Below are 22297 nucleotides of genomic sequence, written 5' to 3'. Positions count from 1 at the left end.
CCTAGACCTATTCTAAAATTTCCATTGAAATCATGGTTCACAAGGTATTAAGGTTTCTTTGTTAATGTTAAAAAAAAACTTCAACTAAAGCATGTTTTCAAATTTTCAGTAATTATTGATATCATCTTTGCTGTCTGGTGTACTCAAAAACACCGAGCAGGTTTACTTCAACAATGTCGGCAGGCTCTTCAAGCGCTGGTTTGTTTTTTTTTCAGTATTTTAGATTTCTCCTTCAAGTTTTAGTCTCCCAAAATATATACTCAAATTACTAACTCACACATCAACCAACGTTTCATTTCGAATGGTTTTTCGTCCATTCTTTTTTTGCTGATAACGAGAAAATTGGTCAATCACACAATTTCGACAGAAAAAAAGTTTATCAGTTTCCCCATTCAGATGGCTTCACATATTTAAACATTTGTGTTTGTCTTTGATTTTTTTCTTAAAATAATTAATTTTTAGACATGGTTGCTGAGAACCACTATCCACATATCACCGAGCTCACGGAGCATCAGAAAGATAAGATTGCAGAGTTGAGATCAAAAACTAAGGATATCTTGGCGACGTGGGTTACGTTTTCCTTTGACTGAAAAAAATCTGCCTTTTCAGATATCCTGAATATGATACCGATTTCTCATTGCTGCGTTGGTTGATGGGATGGGATTACAAAATTGGTGAGCTCATAAAATATTCAATATTTTTTAGACTCTCGTCTTCCAGACGTGATCATTCCAAAGATGCGCTACGCCATCGAAACATTGGTGAATCTTGGAATGAACAATCACCAGACAACAAGCGTCGAGCAAATAAATAAAGACATCAAGAAGATGTCAGCTGTCGCCGAGTACTTTCCAGGAGGTATTATGGGCCAAAGCCGACGAGGTGATGTGGTCTACATGCAAGCAATGGCAAAGGTTCGTATTTTTGGGACAGAAGTAGGAATTCTTGAAGTTTTTGAATAGAAAAATAATTACGTTTTACGATAATAAACTCTTCGAAACAAACAAAATCTTGAAATTTTTTGAAGGCTCATCCAAAAACTTTGGTGAAAGCTGGTCCCACTTCTCAACTCTTCCAACTTTGTATTTCGGAGACTGAAATGTCTTTCAAAATCATCCGTAAAACCGAGGCAGAAACCCAACGCAAAATGGGAGTAATCATAATCATGGATCTCGATGGTTTCAACATGGACTTGCTCTACACGCCAACACTCAAAGTGTACATGAGTCTGCTCACTCTTTTGCAGGTAAATTATTTACTTGCACTTTTACTAGTTTCACCGATTAATGCAGAACATTTTCCCCGACTTTGCTCGTCGAATCTTTATTATCAACTGTCCGGCGATGATGTCAGTGGTTTATGCGATGGTGTCGCCGGTTCTGTCCTCGCAGACGCGTGAGAAGGTATCCACTACATTTTTTTTCGAATGCATCAGTTTTTGTATTCGACAGGTCCGATTCTTGGACAAGGACTGGAAAAATCATCTGATTGAGGAGATTGGCGAGGAGAACATCTTCATGCATTGGGGAGGAAACAAGAAACATGAACATCCGTGCGGAGATATCCGGATGGGAGGAAAAGTGCCCGAGAATCTTTGGTTAGTGTTAGGAGGACATGGTTTGGGGGAAACGTGGTGGGACAGATTTTTGAAAGTCCGAAAGCACATTCACAGTAAATGCTTTGATATAAATTCATTCAATGACATTATTTGAAGCTCTATTATCTGAATTTTTGAAAGAAAAACATCTAAAAATGATAAAATTGTTTATAATTTGCATTTTGTTAATTTTTTGGATATCTGCTACAGAAGTTTAGATCCATTTGAGCATCCACGGTAAGCCTTAAAATTTAACTCCAATAACTTTCAAGTTATCGAAAAACCTGTTATAGAAGGGTAACTATACAATCAATTTTGAACGCAGTCAACGCTATTTCTTTTTTACGATTAAAAAATGTGTCAACTGGCAAAACACTTATGGTATTATGATGAACAATTTATCTGTTGATAGCTTTTTGATATCTTTGACAAGAACCGAGATAAAGTGAATCAATGTTATTTGAGAATATACAATTTTCTTCAAAAATGGTGATACTCTGTTGCAAACAATTTGGTCATTTGTACACGCAGAGTTTTTCACAATTCAAAATTCCTATTTTCCATCTTAATTTTGCAGGTACAACGACTCTCACAAACTGGAAGTGGACCGTACCAAAATCTCCGTATCTGCCAGATCCAAAACCGAGGTAAAACTCTTTTCATATTTTTATCCTTCCCCAATTATCACGTTCCAGGTGAAAATGTACGGTGAAACTGGAAAGCACTTCCATTGGCTTTGGCGTGTTAGCAGTGGCGACATTGATTTTAGCATCGAGAAAGACGGTCGAGTAGTCAGTTTTATTCAATTTTCTTCTTATCATATTGACAACAAGTTTTGCATGTGGACAAGAGAGAGTGGTCAGCAAAAAAACCTTTTTTTGGTTTTTTGTGATGATTAGAAGACACGGTTTTGCTTATCAGCTCAGGTTGCAAAACAAACAAAAATTTTCTGTACAATGATTCGGATTTTTGCTCAAAACTTGATATCATGTTTTCAAAAAATTTACTTCCAGGTATGGCCAGTTTTCCGGTGTCTGACTGAATTCCACCCAGAGATTGGATCCTTCAAGATTGAGGAGACCGGAGAGTATGTGTTCATTTTTGACAACTCGCATGGAAAGCTTTTCGGGAAAGATGTCAAATACAAAATCATTTTGGAATAATCATAATTGTAGTTTTCCGATGTAATGTCTTGAGGTTAACTCAATTTTTTCTCTTTTTGTGTACTGTGTGATTTGGGATTTTGGTTGTGAATATATAAAGGTGTCTGCTTGGAAAGGTTAGAAAGTGAAACGTCGTTGATATCGATTAGCACATCCAGAAGACGAATTGAACTCTTCCATTTCCCGCGTCGAAAGTATATCCGACCCCGACTGCCCGCATCGTGTCTTCATTCGTCTTTCCGTTGTTTCCTACATCTTTTAACCGGGTCAATCAGACAAGTTTCGCTTTCAAAAGAAACTTTTCCTCCTTTTCCTGATTCACCTGTGACCAGAGTTTTCCTCTTCCTGTTATCGGGAACTGTGACCCAAAAAAAAATCAGAGTATCATTGGATGGATAAAACCGATTTATTCCTTTTTTACCCCAGTCGTGGTTCCTAAAGTTGCTTCTTCATTCATTTTGGAAAGGGATTTTGGTTTAGCATGTCTCAATGTCAACTAGTCTGATGAACTTGTTCATCTGAAAGTTCAAAAGATTATTTCGAACTTCCCATAACGCAATAATGAATATCATAAATTCCAATACAAATGGAAATTCTAATCTGAGTGAGATATCAAACAATATATATATATATATATATATATATATATATATATGCCATCTTTGAATTTCCTTCTTCTTTATGAAACTTTTCAAATCGGTTCATCTTGCTTCTCCTCGCCCTTCTCTTCATCAGTGAAAATTCCACGATTATCATGTGTTTACGCGGAACGCGCACAGTTAAATGACCGCGTTTAACCGTTATCATCTCGATTCCGCGCCGATCCTTCTCGTCTGGACACATATTTCCATTCCCGGGAGAAGCGAAAACCGACATCATCATCTCATTTCACTTAGCAGAAACCGACGCGCACGCCCTAGGGCACCCACCACTCGCCCACACTCTCGAAAACTTCTCACTCCGCCTTTCTCTTTCGTTATCTGTTCATCCATCTTGTTCCCCCCCAAGTCTCCTGTTTTTTTTCTGTCATCCGTATCCTGTATTAGCTCTTTTTTCGACAGTTTTACGATCCTTTAAAAATCGCCGCGCGTCATTTGCCAATCAACTCACTTGCCAATTCTTATTTGCAGCAATGAGGCATCTGTTGCTTCTAACCTTGGTATCTACCGTAGCCGCCAAGAATGTTTTTGTGTCCTCTCCATTTGATAATTTTAGAATAGAATGTCCCAAACGAGTAAGTTATTTTTAAAATTCTATTTCTTGAGAAATTCTCTTTTATTCAGGCAGCTGCCACCGAGTTATCAGTGAGAATGGTAGAATCAGTTGGTCAGAAGCGTCAAGATGTGGTATTTGATATGTCGTGTGAAACCGTTGAAGACCTCTATCCATGGATCAACATTCCAGTTGGTGTTTCTGACATCGAACGCGAAGATTGCCACTATTCTCAAATGATCGACCCGATTCTTGACGAAAACACCACTTTCACATGTGCTCCAAGAGAGTATCTTGCCGGAATCACCCGACTTTCCGACACCAGGTACTAAATTAATAGTAACCAAACAGCAACTGTTTCAAATTGCTGCTTCAGAATCCAAACAATGTGCTGCCGTCTGAGATCTCGTGATGAGTTCAATTGCAAAGATTTGGTGTTTAACAAACCTATTGGACTCACCAGAAGTACAGTAATCGAGCACGACAACCAACTCATCCACGCCATCAGAATTGAGGAGAGAAACTATGTTGTCAGATTCTGCGATTTGGCTCCTCGTGCAACGGGTTAGTATTTTCGCAGAACGAAATTCGTACTATTTTGCAGCTTTACTTGATTATCAAGTTTCAAGTGTCCTCTCATTTCTCAAAAGTGTAATTTTTTGAGACAAGCTAAGAGTTCGTAAAAAATTTTCGACATATGTTCAACAGATGTTGAAAGTAGCTTTTTTTATTACGTTTTTCTTGTGACATCTAGTGCATGGAGGATTCAAAAAATATCTCAAGGGACCATTTCAGCTTCAATCCTTTCTGATGAGAAAATCAGATCAAGCACACCTGCAGCGACCACTGAGGAAACTCCAGTATCCCAGGAACTGAACGAGAATTTGGAATCGGAACAAAAACTACAGCAGAAACAAGACCCACTGTAATTTATTTGTATCTAATGAAACTTTATATTTTTGATTGTTATAGGAAAATCGTGAAACAGCAAAAAGGATCGTTTGAGTCAGCGAGTCCAACAAAATTGAGAGTTCCCATGCATCCACCAGCAAGAGTCAAGGCTGCTCCAGTGGTTGAGTTCCAGGAGCCAGCTCTTCCACTTGTTGAGCTCCCATTAGATGCTGCTGATATCAGTGAAGCAGATTTAGAGCCGCTTCCAACTCTTCCGCCAGTGACAACCCGTAGACCATCCACAGTAGGTTATCGAAAATCGAAATTCTAGCTCAAAATACAGTACCGGTCAATAAGATATACAGTAACATATTTTTCAGTTGATTTTTGGACATTTTGACCATTTTCAGGAATCTGGACCTCACTGTCAAGTTTCCGATTATTTCTAAAATTTTGGATGGTTTGAAACAGTCATAGATTGTAAACCGTGTATTTGCAGAATGTTTTGAAAATTTCTAGTTTTCTAGGTATTTGCCGATTTCTGAAAGACACCGGTTTTTCACTTTTTCAGTATTTAAAAAGGTGAAAAATGGGGTTTCATTCAGAAATCGGCAGTTAGATGAAAAACTTGGAGTTTTTCGAAAATCCTGGGAATTTGAAGTTTTCAATCTAAGTATGTTTTACCTTTCCCGAAATTTTCACAGTCATAGGAAACTTGACAGCCGAGCTCCATATTTCTTAAAATGGTTCAAAAACCAATAGAAAAACACAATTTTGTGTATTCAATTAACAGATAAAGTATGTAACTTCATTCCTCGAAAATTGACAAATTTTCGCTTGTGTTTGAAATGTTTCAAAAAAATGCAGGTCTCCTTGGCCCTCGTCACTCTTCCACCAACTACCACAACCACCGAAGAAGTCCCTGTCGAGCAAGAGCTGCCTGTCACTGAGGAGCCAATTCCAGACGAGGAAACAACATTCCCACAGGAAACTCCAGTTTTCAGTCAACAGCTTGTCGAGGATATTGTGAAGAAAATTGGATCTGCACAGTCAGAACAAAAGGCTGCACAAATATTCCAGCAATCTTTGAACAAGCTTTTGCAGAATGCAAACGAGAAACCTATTGGTATGAGGAGTAAATAGAAAGTTAGCATATTCCGAACATAATTTCCAGAGCCTGTTCCACGCGCCGGCCCACCAGCCGCTCGACCACCAACACCACAAAACTTGGAGAATGTGAATTTCGAGAATGAACAATTCCCACAGCCAGCTGGAAAGCAGAGATTCTCGAAAGAACTTTTGGTGAGTCACTTTTACTGGGTGGTACCGTATTTTATCAAAGATTTCTTAAAGCCACTGAGAAAATCTGTCGATGGAGAAGACTTCTCCAACCTGCAACCAGTCAATATGGAAGGACGTCGTCGTTCTCCAATCAGAACTCACCGACCACATGTTGTAAGCCTTGATGAGCTTTCTGAGTGATTTGTGTTATTATTCGGTTTCAATTTCGGTTTGAATATTTTGTTTTTGTCCGGTTTCCACCTCCACCCAATTTCGGTTCACTCGTCCCTTCCCTGTATGTATTTATTTTTTCCACACATCATCACAGTCATATTTTTCTTGGTGTCCATACAAATTTAATAACTTCTGATTGCACTTGGCTCTCATAATAAACTCCCACAAACGCGTTTTGTTATTCACGAATTGTTGTGACGTTTTTTCTTGAGTTTTGTTGCCTGCGCAAAAGAAAATGGTCGAAAAATTGAGTTAAGGATATCTGGGATTCCGACGAAGACGACGAGGCAACCGATAAAATTGTTGCCGAAATAAACGGATCCGTTGAAATGCATTTTGAGACTACCATGCCGCCAAAGAAGGTGGGCTGTCTAGTCCGGATGATCCGGCTAAAACTTAAAATGTTTTTTGCAAGTTTTTTTTTTCAGATTGTCAAAAAGATCATCAAGAAAGTGATCAGAGCGCACAGACCAAGAACCACCACAACAGAAACTCCAACTACAACTGAGGAACCTAGTACAACTGAGGAAGTGACAACTACCAGAGTGACTAGACTAAGAACTCGTCCAACTACCACTACAGAAGAGCCAACCACCAAAAAATGTCGAGTTCTTTCTTCAGTTCTATGGAGCAGAGAGACAGACCCTCTAGAAGACAACATGCAACTCCAGAGTATGATTTTCAAAAAATCCATTGAGAAATCTGTCTAATTCATAAACTGATCACACACATCATAGGATATTAGGAAATTCCAGAAATCACATTTCAAGTCAAAATCAAAATCGTATAATTTTCTAGACCACGCCGTTTCCGTGGAAGGACAACCACTCCATCAGCCCGTCGTGATCTTCCGGTGACCAGACGAATTGCTGAAACACGTGCCAACCAACAAGATAACGCTAGATACATTGATGAGGAAACTCAGTTGTCTCCATTTGATGATCCAGTTGATGAGATGGAAGAGTTGAAAACGACGACCAAGGTGAGCGAACAGGAAATGAGATGATCTGAAAAAGATGAGAATCTTCAGCAACCAGCTCCATCTGAAAGAAAGAAGCCAGTTGAGGAGTCGCCAAGAATCGAGTTTCAGGAGGATGAAGAGTTGGAGGATGTGATCAGCAAGGTCAGAAGAGTCAAGAGATTTTCCAACAGTGAAAATGTGATTACTGTAGAGTAGTAGTTTCAAACCCAATAATTCACATGAAAGCAAAATATTCGTCCTTGTAAACATGTTGCTCCTAATTTGGTTTGAGTTTTTTTTTATTTCACAAATACCCTAAACTCACTAAAACAAGGCTACGGTATACTTGAAATTCGAGCTCAATTATCTTATTTCCTGTGACAGATAAAAAAATTGTCAACTAATAAAATGTTTTTCATAATATAGTCAACATCTTATCAGTTGACATATTTTAGATATCTCTTATAGAAGTTGAAATGCTTGAGCTTAAAGTGCAAATGTGGGGTGGCTTTTATAAGGTTGTTCACGCTAGCTATCCTGTCCCTATTTTTCAAAATCATACTTAATTTCTGACTTTCATTGTACTTATAAAGGTTTCATTTAGCTCAGCGCTCGTCGAGGTGACATTCGTCGTGCTCCAGTTCGCAATAGTTTTGCCGAGGCTCAATTTGCCGACAAAGTGTCACTTCCACAAAAGGACGGCGTGAAAACCCACATCCCGCGGAACGGACTTCCAATTGGTGATGATCCATTTTGATCTACTCTGCCCTTTTTATAAACATGTCGTTTTCAGCTATGGACAACATGGACATGATGGAAACCATCTCAATGACGAATCTGGACGGATTTGATTCAGAAAGTTTGTGCCTGGCACTGCCTAGATTCTCGTTTTAGCTCGTCGCCTCAATGATCATATTCCAGCTTCGAAATCGGATAATGCCGGTCAGAACCAGAAACATGACGAGAAGAGCTCAGAACGAACAGGCGGGAGCCAAGAAGAAGAGGAAGAAGAATCCGAGATGATTGAGATTGACAATCAGGTGAGGAATGCATTAGGATAATCCTGAAACGAATTGCACTAATCTGAATGTTAGCTCCTTCATTGGTTTTAAACCCCCGCATCCCCATCTTTTTCCATATTCCTATTTTTTTGCATCATTTTTATGTTGTTGTCGTAGAGGAAACAAGAGGAAACAGTCGAATGGTCATTTTTAATCCTTGCTCCCCCTCACATGTGCGTGCAGAAAAGGATTCCAATTGTCATCAACAAAAGATAATTAGGACATATCGAATAATATGAGAAACATCCTTTTCAACACAACTACGCATATGAAAACAACAAATATGACTATATGGGAGAGCTAAATTTTTAATAAGACGAGTCCGTGACGTACGTACAGCGTGCTTGGTATGATGACTACCGAAAAAAGTGCTACAGGAAAAACAACAACACAACAGGAGCACAAAGCTCACACGGAGAAAATTGAATAGGCAGAAAAACCGAAGGGTTGCCGAGAATTTTTGCATACTACGTCATAATGAGTAACCAGAGGGTAGACACGAGAAAATCCAGTGTGAAAAACCGGATACTACATCCTCTAATTTACTTGTCGTCACAAGATGGGTTTCTTGAGAAAAAAGGAACAGAACAACCAAAAGAACGAGAATTTGAAAGATTGAAGAGCACTGTAAAGGCATTGAACTTGATGGCAGATTCTTTGAAGAAGAATTGGCAAAATAGAAATTAATTTTTTGAATACCTGAGCTTTTTTTGCAAAAAAATTCAGTGATCAAACGAACTGATATTGAAAGGAAAATTAAAATCGTATCTCAACATCGAAAAACAAAACTGAAACTCTAGCTTCCGAATATACAGTACCGGTCCATAAGATATACAAAAACTTATTCTTCAGTTGACTTATGACCATTTTCAGGAGTCTGGAGCTCGGCTGTCAAGTTTCCGATCACTTTGAAAATTTTAGAGAGTTTAAAAAAACAAGATCTTTTAATTCCCAGAACTTTTTAAAAGTTTCTTTTTTTTAACTATTAGCTGATTTCTGAATGACACCCCTGTTCGGCTTCTTTTTTTTGTACTGATAACGTGAAATAAAAGAAACAAAGCTGAAAAATTAGGAATTTTCCAAAAAAAATTAGGAATTTTCCAAAAATGTGAATGCAATGTTTTCTATCTGGGTATGCTTAACATCCGCTAAAATTTTCAAAGTGGTTGAAAACTTGGCAACCCAGATCCAGACTCCTGAAAATAGTCAAAATGGCCGGAAACCAACTGAAAGACCTGTTTTTTTTGTGAATTTAATAAACCGATACTGTAGATAAGAAATATATTTCCAGTTTTGAAACAAAACTGATTCACATTTTTCCAGATCCCTGTCACAACCCCAACCCGTGCTACTCGTCCAACTACTACCGCTTACGACCCCAACGCCTTCTATCATACCCCAAGGCCCCGACCAGCTAAGAAAGAATCAAGTAAGTTGAAAAAACATCCCCAATTGATTTTAATCCAGACTGCTCAGCTTAACCTCGTGCCTCTTTTTTCGTATAGTCGAGCTTAGAATTTGTTAAATACAGGATTTTGTTTTTCACATCTGTTTCCAATTATAACTTGGGAAATCAAACGTCTATTGTATAGTTTTTCTGAAACAATAACCGATTTATCCCTTTATGAAAGAAACGGATTATTGAACATTTATTCAATGTGTTATTTCAATGTGACTAATGGTGCAAAAAAGATAATAATCCGCGCGGCTGAAACAAGATTATTGCGGATTGCAGTACATGTGAAAAAATATAGACGACAAGGAACAAAAAACAAGAGATGTATGGGATAATAAACACTTATCTTACAGTTCTTCGATTCTGCTCCAAGGACTCTGCCATCAGAGATCAATCCAATATGGTAATTGCGTGTGGGCTTGATCAAGATATTTGGACGCCAAGCCGATGTCCCGAGAATGCTGATTGCTTCCCATCACATGACAGTCTCTACAGAATTTGTTGTCCTGTACACCGAGCTGGATGATCCGTTACTCGAGTTGACAATAATAATAATATTAATAACTTGCTCTCCCTTTAATAATACTAACCTTCAAAATGGGTTTTCTCGAACACTCAAACGTGCAATTATTCGTTCGTTATTATCAGTGTTCCAGGTCAATAAGATTGACATACTGTACCAATAAACAATGATATTTATATACTTTTGTTTTTCAATAGTGGTCATGTTATTTTCAGCCGACTTAATGCATCTTGGTTGCTCATCTTTTCACTAACTAATTAGATTTGAAGTTCTATATTTGGATTTGAGCCTGAGTCTTCAGGCATTCAGAAGCAAAATCGTGATCATTGAGTTCTCGATTTTCTCTTACAGACAAGACAATCGTAAACTTCAGGTGTCTACAAACTACATCAGAATATTTTCGGAAAACTAAAATGAAATCAGAGAAGTGAACTCTCTATTTTTTGACTAGTATCGTTTATTTGTTTGTTCACCCCGCCACTGACTATTCTTAGAACATTTTTCCTCAAAAAAAACTACGTGTCTGGAGAACGTGCTTCTCCATAAACGACTTAATCGTGGGAATCTGGACCCAGACGTTTTTCTATGCAATGCGCAAAATAACGTCATCTAGTCTGAAGAACACCTGTTGAATGAAAAAAAAAGAGTGCCAAATCTCAAACTTCCGGACACCCCGCAGTAGTTTTGTGAAGAAAAGGTCAAATATAAATAGTTTGAAAATTTTTATTTGGGAAAAAATTGAACCGGATTTGAAAGAAAAACTACGAAAAAACGGAAGTTCGAAAATAACTTTTCAAAGTTACTGGTTCTGAACGACTAATTTTAGACTTTTAACCAAAAAAAGAAATGTATTTTGGATTTCGGATAATGGACTTTTTTGAATATACAGATCTATTTGGCTTAAAAAATAACAATTCTTTTTGATTGTTTTCCTCCTCACAATTCCGGATTTCTAGCTTTTCAGCTGATCTAAAGAAATTTCTCGAAAATTTTTATTGCACTTTCCCCCTGTTATAACACAAAATCTGTAAACACTACACCACAACAATGACCAGAGCATAGTTCATGTCTGAAAAATAGAAAAAAAACAATTCTGAAAAACTAGATTCATTTTTCCTGACTTCCTTATATGTTTTTTTTCTTCTCCTTCTGCCACACGTCATATGAATTAAGTCTTTCGCCGACCGATTAACACATGCTTCATCGCCGAGCAGCCGAGACTAATTTTCCTTGTATTTTTGCATTTGAGTGTGACTTTTTGTGTTCTTTTTTCATGCCGGAGGAAGTGGGTGGAGATGGAAAGAACACGTATTTTTTGAAGAATGATGGAGTAAAAGGTTCGGATGATCATCTCAAGTTAAGCCCTACAAAGCTGCAGGAATTAGGAGTTTTAAAACAAGGAGAGGTAGTTCTCGAGTTTATTCGTGGACCAGATGAAAAAACAAAAATATCACCTGCTTTTTCAGGAAAATGAAGTCTTGAGATCGAAAAACAAATTTAACAATAAAAGAAACAACTAAAAGCAACTGATAATATGTCAAATCAGAGTCCAATTCGGTCAATAATCCTTGAGGTTTCCTTTCTAGAACTTTCGGAGCCGGAATTGCCCATTTTGACACATTTTTGAGCTGAATTGAGCTGGTTCTCCGGTTTTGTCGGGTGGGTATACTATTTCCTGCACAAGCGACCGATCCAATCTATACAACTTCTTTTTTGTTGCTTTTTTGTCGGAAGACTTGGTCCCAAAATAAGTTACACTGGTTCGAGTTTTGAATAGAGATGAAATGTGGGGGTGAGAGAGACTAAAATGTGTTTTATTCGCTCAGATATTTTCTTATTTTTGATTCGAAGGTCATCTGAGCTGATTTTAACATCCAATCTGGAAAATGGAACGCTAGGGCAAAGTCATTAGACTGAAAATGTGGATCTATGATTTCAAAAGATTTTCGATTTCACAACTTCATGATGACCCAAAAGTTCTGGAAATATTGAAACATGTTTACTCTCCGCAAAAATCTCGATTTCTATCTGTAAACCTGAAACTGATCGAGTTCTATGCAGATGGAAAACGGAATTTTCCGAACAGCTTCAACTAGGCGCGACTAATTCGATCTCCAATTTTTTAGTCAGAAAAAAAGACAGGCGAAAAAATGGAAACAGGAACATCTGCATGTCGTCATGTTTTTATGATTTCTCACTTTTTTTTCCTTTTGCAAAAGAGGAGACTTATCTACATATTTCAGAATGAAGCTTTCTGAATTTTTTGTTCCTGAAAAATAAGACAACACTTGAACAGGGTTTTTTTTTCAAATTTACAAGCATTTATTTGAAGACCAACCCAAACAAAAAAGGAAATGTATCCAAATGGTGTGATTGTTTCATAAAAAAAAGAGAGAAGGGGAAAAAGGACCACCAACAGAAATCACGAAAATCGGGGCATTTTTACAAGAGATGGGGATTTCAGAAAACCAGTAAAAGAAACAAAATCGTTGTAGAGAGATAAACAAAAAAACTGAACTGACGAGTTATGAAAAGAGAACTGACTAATGAGAAAAATATAGTAGATCACACGATTGGGAAGCAAAGACAAAGAATCGGGTTACTAGATGGGTTGAGAAGGGCTTTAGTCTCACGAACAGCTTGGGCGGGGATATATTCAACTTGATTACGAGATTGACACAGAAGAACTTTCATACGCATTGCTTCAGCAAGATAAGAATGATTACTGCCAAACGAAGAGCCAGAAGACACCGACGCCCGACGTGGGAACATTGTTTGGACATGGTGACTGACCGAGAATTTGTATGTGGCACGCTTCAGAGCTTCCAGTGGCTGAGTAGTGTCTCCATCCATGTTACGGACCAGGCAAAGGACACGAGACTTGGCGATGGTATGCTTCCAGATGAGAACTCCAAGAGTCATGAGTCCAAGATCGTGTTGTGGAAGACCATCTTCGAATAGTTCTTGTGGAATATGTGCAGTTTCGAATACTTCCAAGTTGACACGCTCGTCGAATTTGGCCAAATAGAGCATTTTACCGTTTCCCTCATTAGGTGGGCACCGGCGGGAGCTTAGAACATAGTCATAGTAATAAATACCATTAGCAGAGGCTTCGAAAACAAGGTCTGATGAGTTGATATCAAAAAGGCCGGAGTCTTCGGCAAGTTCAATGATAGACTTTCTCGGCTGAGCCGATAGCATTGTTGCAGTGTGGTGTGGATGGGATGGGGAATGAGGAGAGAAGAAGCAACTGATTGGGGCGGGTCTTGAATTCGGGTCGGCTCCGCCCCACCGTTCAGTTCGCCTAGAGCTCTCTTCTCCTTTTTGTGTCTCTCGTTTCTCTAGCCAAAAAGAGGCGTGCGCGGGGGCCGTCCCTCTTCGTCTCGAATAGTCTCTCGCTTTTTTTCGCATCTGATGGGCACTAATAAACAAGGATATGTGTTTAGTGGAACAGAAAAAGGCACGACTAAGAAGTGTCCTTTTGTTAAAAGGAAAACGGGAGAAAAAAAAAGAATAATGGCAGGTTTGGAAGGAAAAGTCGTAAAATTTAGCTGGGAGATGAATGAAATGTATAAAGTCGCCGAGGCTAGGGTGAATGACATTTCCAAAATTTGCTTTCACCAGAATGGATTTTCGAATTTCGGGTGAAAAACAACAAACATGGTTGAAAGAGTTTTTTAGAGGAACCGGCGGCTCTCTGGAAACGACCACCGGCTTTCTAGAAATGACGACGCTCATCAGATTCGGGAGGAGAGAAAAGTTTTGTGTTCACTAGATTCTCAGCCTCTGAACTCTTACTTGTTTATAATCTGACTATTCAGAGGTTTTTTTCAGAGATTTGGAACAAGCAGCTATGTGGAAAGTGTCCATTCCATCATGAATAAGTGATAGAAGAACATTCTGGAACCTATGGAGTCTGAAAAATCATTTCCTATGCAAGAGGAAGGGACCATTCATCATTTCACCTATCATTTCGTCTTCTCTTCTTTTATAGCTTCCTTCCTTGGGCTACTTATTTTATGATCATGCGCGAACGGGTAACTGAGCGAAGCCTCCCACGCATTGACCAATCTTCCAGATTTTTTACACAGAACCAGTCATTTTTGCAGTCAAAGTCAACAATGAAAATAGATGATCTCGGGTTTCAGGTCAACTCGGAAGCAGCAGCAGTCGTTCTGAATATGTGGGTGTGGTGTTGATGTGTCTATGGTGTCACTTTATGGGACCATCAGCAAAAAAGTATTTCCTGCGCTTTTGCACTCATTAAAAAACTTTACTCCAAAATGGAGATGACGCCATTTTAAGGCAATTAAACTTGTTATCGGGACCAAAACACTGACACGGAGTTTTCTATCCGTTTTCGCTTCTTTCTTGTTTAGAATGCTCTCCTAAAAAAAGTGGTGTAGTTTTTTATATCGTCTTTTTTTAGGCGGGGAGAGAGAAGATGAATGCCGTTCTCTGAGAATGAATATATTATAAGCGCCTCCAGAAATAGAGGCTCTAAAAATTTCAGCTGTTTCCTCTCTCTGGAACAAATCTGAAAAAAACTATGTTGTAGTGTTTGACATTAGGTATACGTGTAGGTTACCGTGTTCTCCCCGAGAAAAGGCACTATAGTGAAAAAGTTCTGAATAAGTCGCAAATTGAGTTATGAATCCCATCCTAGTCACTGAAAAAAAAACCTTTTAGGATTAACCACAACTAACTTAAATATGCCTCTCATCATGGACAATTTTCCCGACGTCATTGATACGTGGGACTCACAAAATCAGGGTCAGTACATCAATTATGATTCGCAGATTCCTAAAAAGACTAGGTCCGTAATATATGTTGTTTTTATGCTGAAAAAAATGAACGTCATTTTTTAACAAGGGTACTCGAGGGTTTCCGTTTTAAGAATCTGTTTTTTTTTGTTGAGTGGGGTATTCCTGCAATAAGGGATCTATTTTTAGAATAGGATAATTGGGCTCCTCTTTTAGAAGAATCTCTTGAAAAACAATAGGAGACGGGGAATGGGACCATGTTCGTTGGTTTATACAAACTTTGCCTTGAGAAAACAATTGCTTAGGTTCAAAACAACCAATTCTTTGAATTTCATGAAACTGATAGACAATTTGATTCTCAGTTGTTTTTTTGGGAGCTACACAATATAATTTTGGATTCATTCATCATCTCTATCTCAAAAGAAACAGATCATATACTCATCATGCACTTCCCCTTCCTTGCAATTGTTCTAAATGGCTTCTTTTGACCCAAATCTAGTTTTGGCTCAAATCCAATTCCTCCTACGCTAGAAAAAAGGGGTCTTAAGAAAAAAAAAACCAACTAAGATTAAAATTAAAAGCTTTTGCATTTGTGTCATCACACATTTCTTCCCACACTTATTTTCGTCTCCGCAGAACGCTGAAAATAGACGTACTTAATCTGCAATGAGGGCTTTCTTTAGTTTCCCGCTGTCTTGAAGTTTTTTATATACGTAGAAAAAATGAGTGTATTTCAAAAAGAAATGATAATCCACGTGCATCTCCCCTCTTTTGTGACGCCTTTGATGATTGAAATAGAATCTTGATAACCTAATCAGAAGCCATTGATGCGCACGCTTCTCATCTTCATTGTCAACGGAAATGAGCAGGATAACACGAGGGGATGTTGCTTGTCAGGTACGAAGCGTACCCATCAATAGGGAAGGATGTGCGTTCTTCCGTTATCGTCATCAAAAGTATTATATTGTTGGAACTGGATAACAAAACAATAGATGGGATCAGCTACGCAAGTTCGTGCAAGGTTTGCAGGGTGAAAATGATTCACACCCTGTCAAGTTTTTGACATTTTTCCAGGGATGATTGGCTAAATTTAATGGTCCAGCACTTTAGGTCGTGAGGTCTTTTGCAAATCTGAGAAATCAAAAAGAAGATCTTATTTTTCTAACTCAAGACCAGGTCACCTATCTCTTTATTCATTCATCACGATTTTATAGACATGGTTTTTGATGTACTTCTTCTTCTTCTTCATCTTCTACTTCGAGTCAACTTGTTTTTCTGGGTGCTCATTTGTCATAGACGGAGTCGATCAGAAGGGACAAATGTTGCGTACCAAAGACTGCCAAATAGTACAATATTCCTAGTCAAATTCACAATTTCCAGTCACATTTCTGGTTACATACACAATCTCTCCTTATTTCCTTGACTCTCTTACGAACAAGAATTGTACCACATTGACGTATTTCTTCTGATTCGACGTTCACACTGAACAATGTATTCTAGATTTAGTTTTCTGAAATTCTAAGATCTGAAGCTCGAAGTGAAAATGATGGGCCTTCGGAAAGTAGGATACGAAGAGATATGAAGATGTCTGCAACATGCCATTAACAAAAAAATAAGGAGATGTTTCTCACAAAAAAAACAACATTGCCGAATTCCCGGATTTTAGAACAAGAAAAAATGAGCGGATGTCCCGTTTTTTTTTTTGCAGGAAATCTTCAATTCTTAGAATCCGGTTGGATTTGGAAAATGGATTGAGTGAAATACAATATGATAGAAAAACTCATTCCAAGTTTTTTTGAAGAAAAGTTTGCCAAAAACAAACAAGCAAATAAAAATTGTACAGGCAAACAAATGCATTTCAGGCTTGAAAGACAGATATGTTTCAGAATGCAAAACACCCTGAAATTCGAAAAATGTGAAAACAACTGAAAAGTAGGGGTGTATTCCAGTATAGCCCCCCGAAACATTCCAATATAACACCCCTGGCATAAATGTTGGGATACACCCCCACCCACCATCTTTCATAAGGTGGGTGGGGTTCAAAAAATGTTTTTCCTGATTTTTTGCCTGAAGATCAAACATACGCAGCCAAATTACGCATAGAAAAACATGTGTTATTTATCGATTTTGAACCGGTTATTTGTTAGTTTTCTTTAGATTTCCGCGTTTTTTCTACTTTTTTTCTCAATTTTCCCTGATTTCTGGTTTATATTACCGTACATTTTTTGTCATTCTACTAGAGAAATAATCATTTAATGCCAGTCCCCAACAAAAAATAGGCTTAGGCAATAACGGGTAGAAATGTTGAAGGTTCCAAATAAAAATAAGCTTAGCACCCTAAATCGGAGTATACCTTGAAAACAAGACCCCTAGAAATTTTTTAAGATTTCAAATAAGCCCCCCCCCCCCCCCCCCATCATTTCAATATGACCCCCTCCCCCGCAATCTGTTCGAATCTGACCCCCCACACGGGGTGGTATTCCGAAGTTTCCGTTTGGGGGTGCATATTGGTTTGGTGTGGGGGGGGGGGTTATAATGAAAGATTTCCACGGATTCCAATAACTCCCCCCCACCCCAAATTAACGGTGGGGAGATATTTTGAACTGAAAAATATTCCCCCTCCCCCCCCCTGATCATCCCATTTTGAGACCCCACCTTTTTAACCCCCCCCCCCCCCCCCACCCACTTTTCAACGGGTTGGGGGATTATTCCAGTACGTGGGGGGTCGTAACTGTGTGTGTGGGGGGGGGGGGAGTATAATGGAATTTTCCCAAAAGTAGAAATTTTCTTCAGCGTAAAACCTATTTATTTTTCTGTATTTTCATGATAGTGGTGACATGTCCGGCATCGAAATATTGCAGTTACGGAAAGTGCCATATTTTTGTCTCAATTGGACCAAGTTGATAAACTGATGTTCATTTTGTGTATTTTTCGTGTTTCTTCAATATATGTAAAGGACCTAAATTCGAAAACGCACGAATTTGAAAAAATGAAATCAAGAAAAAAATTGATCGTGAAAAATGGAATTAACCAAGGACAATAATCTAGACAGAACACATTTTGTTCCTCTTTCCTTATTTCAAGTGTTCGTTTAGTTCCGGAACGTAATTCAATTTAACCGATCTGCATAATTATCAATTAGACAAGTTTCGAAATTTGTAGTCGGTCGAGTTTTTTCTCTTCTCGGCTTCGCTCCAGATGAAAAGTTCGGTCCTTGTCGCGTCATTTTCCAAGAGTAAACCATCTATCAAAAGGGACTCATTATTTTGACTTGTTTTGCATTCAGATCAACAACTCATTTTCTAAAACGTTAATTGATGCATCTGGAGACCCATCTCCTCTAAATAGTCTGAAAAAACAAGAGTGCTTGTTCTTTTATGCATATCTTCCAAAAATAGTATATCGCTTCTCGAAATTCTATATTTTCTGACAGGGAGTTATTTTTTGAATTCGAAATTTAACGATTCCATTTCATGACTAATGCACGATTTTGAGAGGGAGAAGATGTTCGTCTTCATGACATCCTACGTCATCAAAAACATTGAAGATTCCGGGATGCGTTTCCGCTGCACGAAGTCATCGTTTAAAATTCAGCAGTCAAGATTGCGGACATCACGCAGCGATTGAAAAGTTAAAATTAGAAATCCAAGTTGCTGGAAGCAGTCAAGGGGAGATTGATTAAAACTTTTTGGACTAGTACGAAAAATGACGAGTTTTATGGTTGTACATATCTTGCGTCAAAAAAACTTGTTCATTAATTTTTCGAGGGTCATACTCCCGAAATAGATCTTCTGGAAGTAATAAGCCGGAGCATCCACTTCTTTGGACCCTGAAAATGTTAATTGGGGAGGTAGTAATAAGGGTTTTGTTTCATTTTTCGCAATAGATAGCCCTACACTCTAAATGTAAATTAACAAGATTGGAACTAAACTAGACTAAAGGAACGTTTGTTCTGAATCGAAGATCTATGAGAAGGATACATAGATCTAATGGACCCAGTGACATTTTGTTTCTCGAATTTGCGGACATTTATAATGTTTACTCATCCAGTCTCAAAAATATCAAAAATAATTGATGGGCCACGTGAGAAAAACATACATGTTTATACCTCCGATACAAGGAAAAGGTGAAAAATACATAGAAAGTTCGCGAAAATTAATGGGTTTACTGTTTAATGTTTTCAACATTTTTGTTAATTTTTGAATTTTAACAAACAGAAACTTTGAAGAAAATAACAATGCCATTTGGGAAAAATCGTAGAAACTAAAAAACTGAATGAAGGGAAGACAGGGCTTCAATTTTTCAGGGAACTTCGAATTTTTCCAGTATTTAGAGGTGACTCATTACTGTTACTGACTACATAAATAGAGATAATAACCAGAAAATAAACATGTCTGATAACATCTTATGATAGAGCCTTATTAATTTTTCAGTAGAGACATTCTGGAAGCTTCCAGCTGATTCAGAGCAAGATGAATAACTAATTATTTATCTTTATGTGTACCCAGACTTTTTTTGCACAGAGTTTTTACACTTTGGTCCACCCGACTACACTGTGAAGAATATTTCCAGAACAACGACTGATAAGAACCAACCAAAAATTTGAAACTTTGAACTTCTCATAAAAACTTCCCATTTCAATTTTTGTTTTTTTTTCTTCTCTTTTTATAGACTACAAAAAGGAAATTTTATTTCAAATGATGACTATAAGTGTTGGAAGTTGGTTATCACAGAATCAAATGGTACTACAGAGGGAATGTGGAAAATAGGGAAAATAGGGGATTTTAGAAATCAGAATTGGTTTCTAACCTGGGAGGGGTACATGGAAATTATGGGGAGGGGCAAATCGAAATTTATAAAAAAATCACAACAATCATATCTTGCAGATTAATGATGGTTGACGCTACCAATGTACTTTTGGAACCGTTTCTCATATTGTTCGTAGCGAGCGTGAGCGTAGCTGAAAAACATGAAAAAAGTTTGACATTCCAAAATATTGCTCAAACTCACGTGAGATAGTCAAAGTCGATGGTTGAGTTTTGAGCTTGAACAAGGGCCCAAATGGCCCAGAAGAGATGAGCAGTCTGAAATTAAGATTTAGAGATGGAAGTATCGCAAAATGTTCTTACAGCTTCGAACAACGGAAGATGTTTGTACATTGCTTTCATGCGAACGTCGCAGTGATTTTTGGAATCTTTGAAGTGAAGATAGTCGTTGATGAACAGCCATTTCTCGTCCTTGGTTAGACATTTTGTATAGTCTGGGGTGCCCTCGACTCCTAAATTTGTTTTTAGCATTAATAAGAAATCAAGAGCTTGGAGTATAACTGATTTAAAAAAGCTCCCTGATGAGGGAACTTTAACCTCCTGTAAACTATGGTTTCAATCCAAATTTTCATTTAAGTTAAGAATAGCCAATTCAGACACTATTGATGATTTTAGAATCTAGTTTCTCTAACAAAAATTGCATTTTCAGTTAAAAATTTCAATCACGATTGAAATTTTTCTCGTTTTTTTTCAAATTTTCGAAAAATCAAATTGTTGGAACAATTTAAAAATTTGGAAAAAAATTTTTGGCTGAAACTGGGGAGCGCATTGGAAAAATTTTAGAGGTGCCTAGATAGGCTTTTTAACCTGTCCTGTATCATTCAAAAAAAAAAACGTGGGTTCACAAGGTCTTTGAGGTTCCCTAGCAAAGAAAATTCATAAAAGTGATTATCATACCTGCATATTCACAGAAATGGTTAGCAATATCGTACAGAGCATAGTTTGGGAAGGCGTACTCGTAGTCAATGAACTCGATGCGTTTTGTCTCCCCATTGAACACAATATTGTGGACCAGCAAGTCGTTGTGACAAAAAGCTACCGGCTCTTTGGATTTGATCACTAGCTTCTCGACCTTCTCGATTTCGGCGGCAAGGTTTTGTGGGAAGTTGGTCACGAAAAATTCCTGTAAATGATTTTCCAGTTTAACCTTTTCTTTTTCTTCTGACCTGTTTTGTAGCATCCTCGAATTTCGGGTCTAACTGTTTCAAGAATTCCTGCATCTTTTCGAACACCAGTGTCTTTCCATTGGTCGGAACAGAAGCGTGAAGTTGGGCGATTCTCTTGGCAATGTTCCTGAAATTTGGACTTGTTTCGACTATTTTTGAAATGCAAACAAACATATGGAAACGAGAATCTCTCATCTGCTCGATCTTCAAACTCTTCCCCTCCAGAAATCCACAGATGAGTCCGTTGTTGAACTTTCCGTAGAGGGGAGCAGCGAATCCATGTTTTGCCAACTGTCTCCACGCGGTCACTTCATTCTCCCGGTCAATAACCTTGCTGGTGTTGTGACCAAAGACACGAAAGATCACGTGTTCGGTTCCGAATCCAGCGGAGAAGATTTTGTTAGTGATGCCGACTGAGAAATACTGAAAAAAATTGATAAAAGTTAATTGGAATTGAGAGACGGAAGACAGTTGTATACTAAAGTTTTCTTCCTTTTTAAACATTATCGGACTTGTTTTTAAACTTTCAAAAACAGAATAACCATTTATTACAGTAGATCTTTCGAAAATTCCCATTTCGAGACTAACCTCGAATTTTATCTCGGATGAGGTCCATTCAGGTCTGAGTTTGGCTAGAATTGCACGAGCTGAGTCCTCACATTCCGTTTGACTAGTAAGAGACAGATCCTCGTTGAAAGTTTGAAATTCAGTAGCCATACCTTTCTCCACACAAACTGAAATAGGATTATTTTAGTATGATGGTATTTTTTAAAATGAGAATTCTTGAAAACTGATCAAAAAATCGAAAACATCTATCTTTCTTCACTTCTCTCTCCCTCTTCCCCTCTCACTGTCAATCTAATCAACAGACATTAGAACGGAACGATAAGACAAAATGAATTGAGAGAGACAATAAAGAGGCAACTGGAGAACAGGTGTAATAAAGAGAGACGCAGTCATCCAACGTCGTGTAAAGGGCACTTTTATGATTCTCGATTGTTATCGCAATTTTTTACTCGATTTCAGACTTTCTTCTTCTTCAGCACTCCGAGCTTTTTTTTTCTCAACTCATGTGCCCAGGCTGTATCAGTGTGTCCGTATTCATTGGATTGACGTTTTGAGAGAATAACATTGAAAAAAAGGACGAGTGAAGAAGTAAAAAG

The 22297-nt window shown here is 38.0% G+C and overlaps 4 protein-coding genes across 4 annotated transcripts; 2 read left to right on the top strand and 2 right to left on the bottom strand.

Moving 5' to 3' along the window:
* Window positions 1–464: 464 nt before the first annotated feature.
* Cbr-cgr-1 lies at window positions 465–2760 on the top strand (the record flags this gene model as incomplete). Its single annotated transcript, XM_045239497.1, has 9 exons — window positions 465–565; window positions 610–674; window positions 721–914; window positions 1028–1246; window positions 1293–1403; window positions 1452–1597; window positions 2175–2244; window positions 2293–2388; window positions 2611–2760. The coding sequence occupies 9 exons, from the start codon at window positions 465–467 to the stop codon at window positions 2758–2760; spliced, it is 1152 nt and encodes a 383-aa protein (XP_045095369.1).
* Window positions 2761–3892: 1132 nt separating this feature from the next.
* CBG14239 lies at window positions 3893–10382 on the top strand (the record flags this gene model as incomplete). Its single annotated transcript, XM_045239496.1, is given in 17 exon segments — window positions 3893–3994; window positions 4044–4297; window positions 4349–4536; window positions 4768–4897; window positions 4945–5167; window positions 5731–5998; window positions 6038–6165; window positions 6217–6318; window positions 6636–7082; window positions 7134–7162; window positions 7177–7360; window positions 7409–7501; window positions 7944–8079; window positions 8133–8198; window positions 8261–8379; window positions 9724–9829; window positions 10210–10382. 17 exon segments carry the CDS (start codon window positions 3893–3895, stop codon window positions 10380–10382), a joined length of 2748 nt encoding a protein of 915 aa, XP_045095368.1.
* Window positions 10383–12944: 2562 nt separating this feature from the next.
* Window positions 12945–13580, bottom strand: CBG14238 (the record flags this gene model as incomplete). The annotated part of the gene is made up of 1 exon (XM_002644347.1): window positions 12945–13580. The coding sequence occupies one exon, from the start codon at window positions 13578–13580 to the stop codon at window positions 12945–12947; it is 636 nt and encodes a 211-aa protein (XP_002644393.1).
* Window positions 13581–20029: 6449 nt separating this feature from the next.
* Window positions 20030–21851, bottom strand: Cbr-ckc-1 (the record flags this gene model as incomplete). The annotated part of the gene is made up of 7 exons (XM_002644346.1): window positions 20030–20102; window positions 20153–20226; window positions 20272–20420; window positions 20866–21091; window positions 21135–21261; window positions 21307–21557; window positions 21723–21851. 7 exons carry the CDS (start codon window positions 21849–21851, stop codon window positions 20030–20032), a joined length of 1029 nt encoding a protein of 342 aa, XP_002644392.1.
* Between the last annotated feature and the right edge of the window lie 446 nt (window positions 21852–22297).

This window comes from Caenorhabditis briggsae (assembly GCF_000004555.2).
Source record: "Caenorhabditis briggsae complete genome, chrX, whole genome shotgun sequence".
NCBI lineage: Eukaryota > Metazoa > Nematoda > Chromadorea > Rhabditida > Rhabditidae > Caenorhabditis > Caenorhabditis briggsae.
This window is presented reverse-complemented; position numbering and strand designations above follow the sequence as displayed.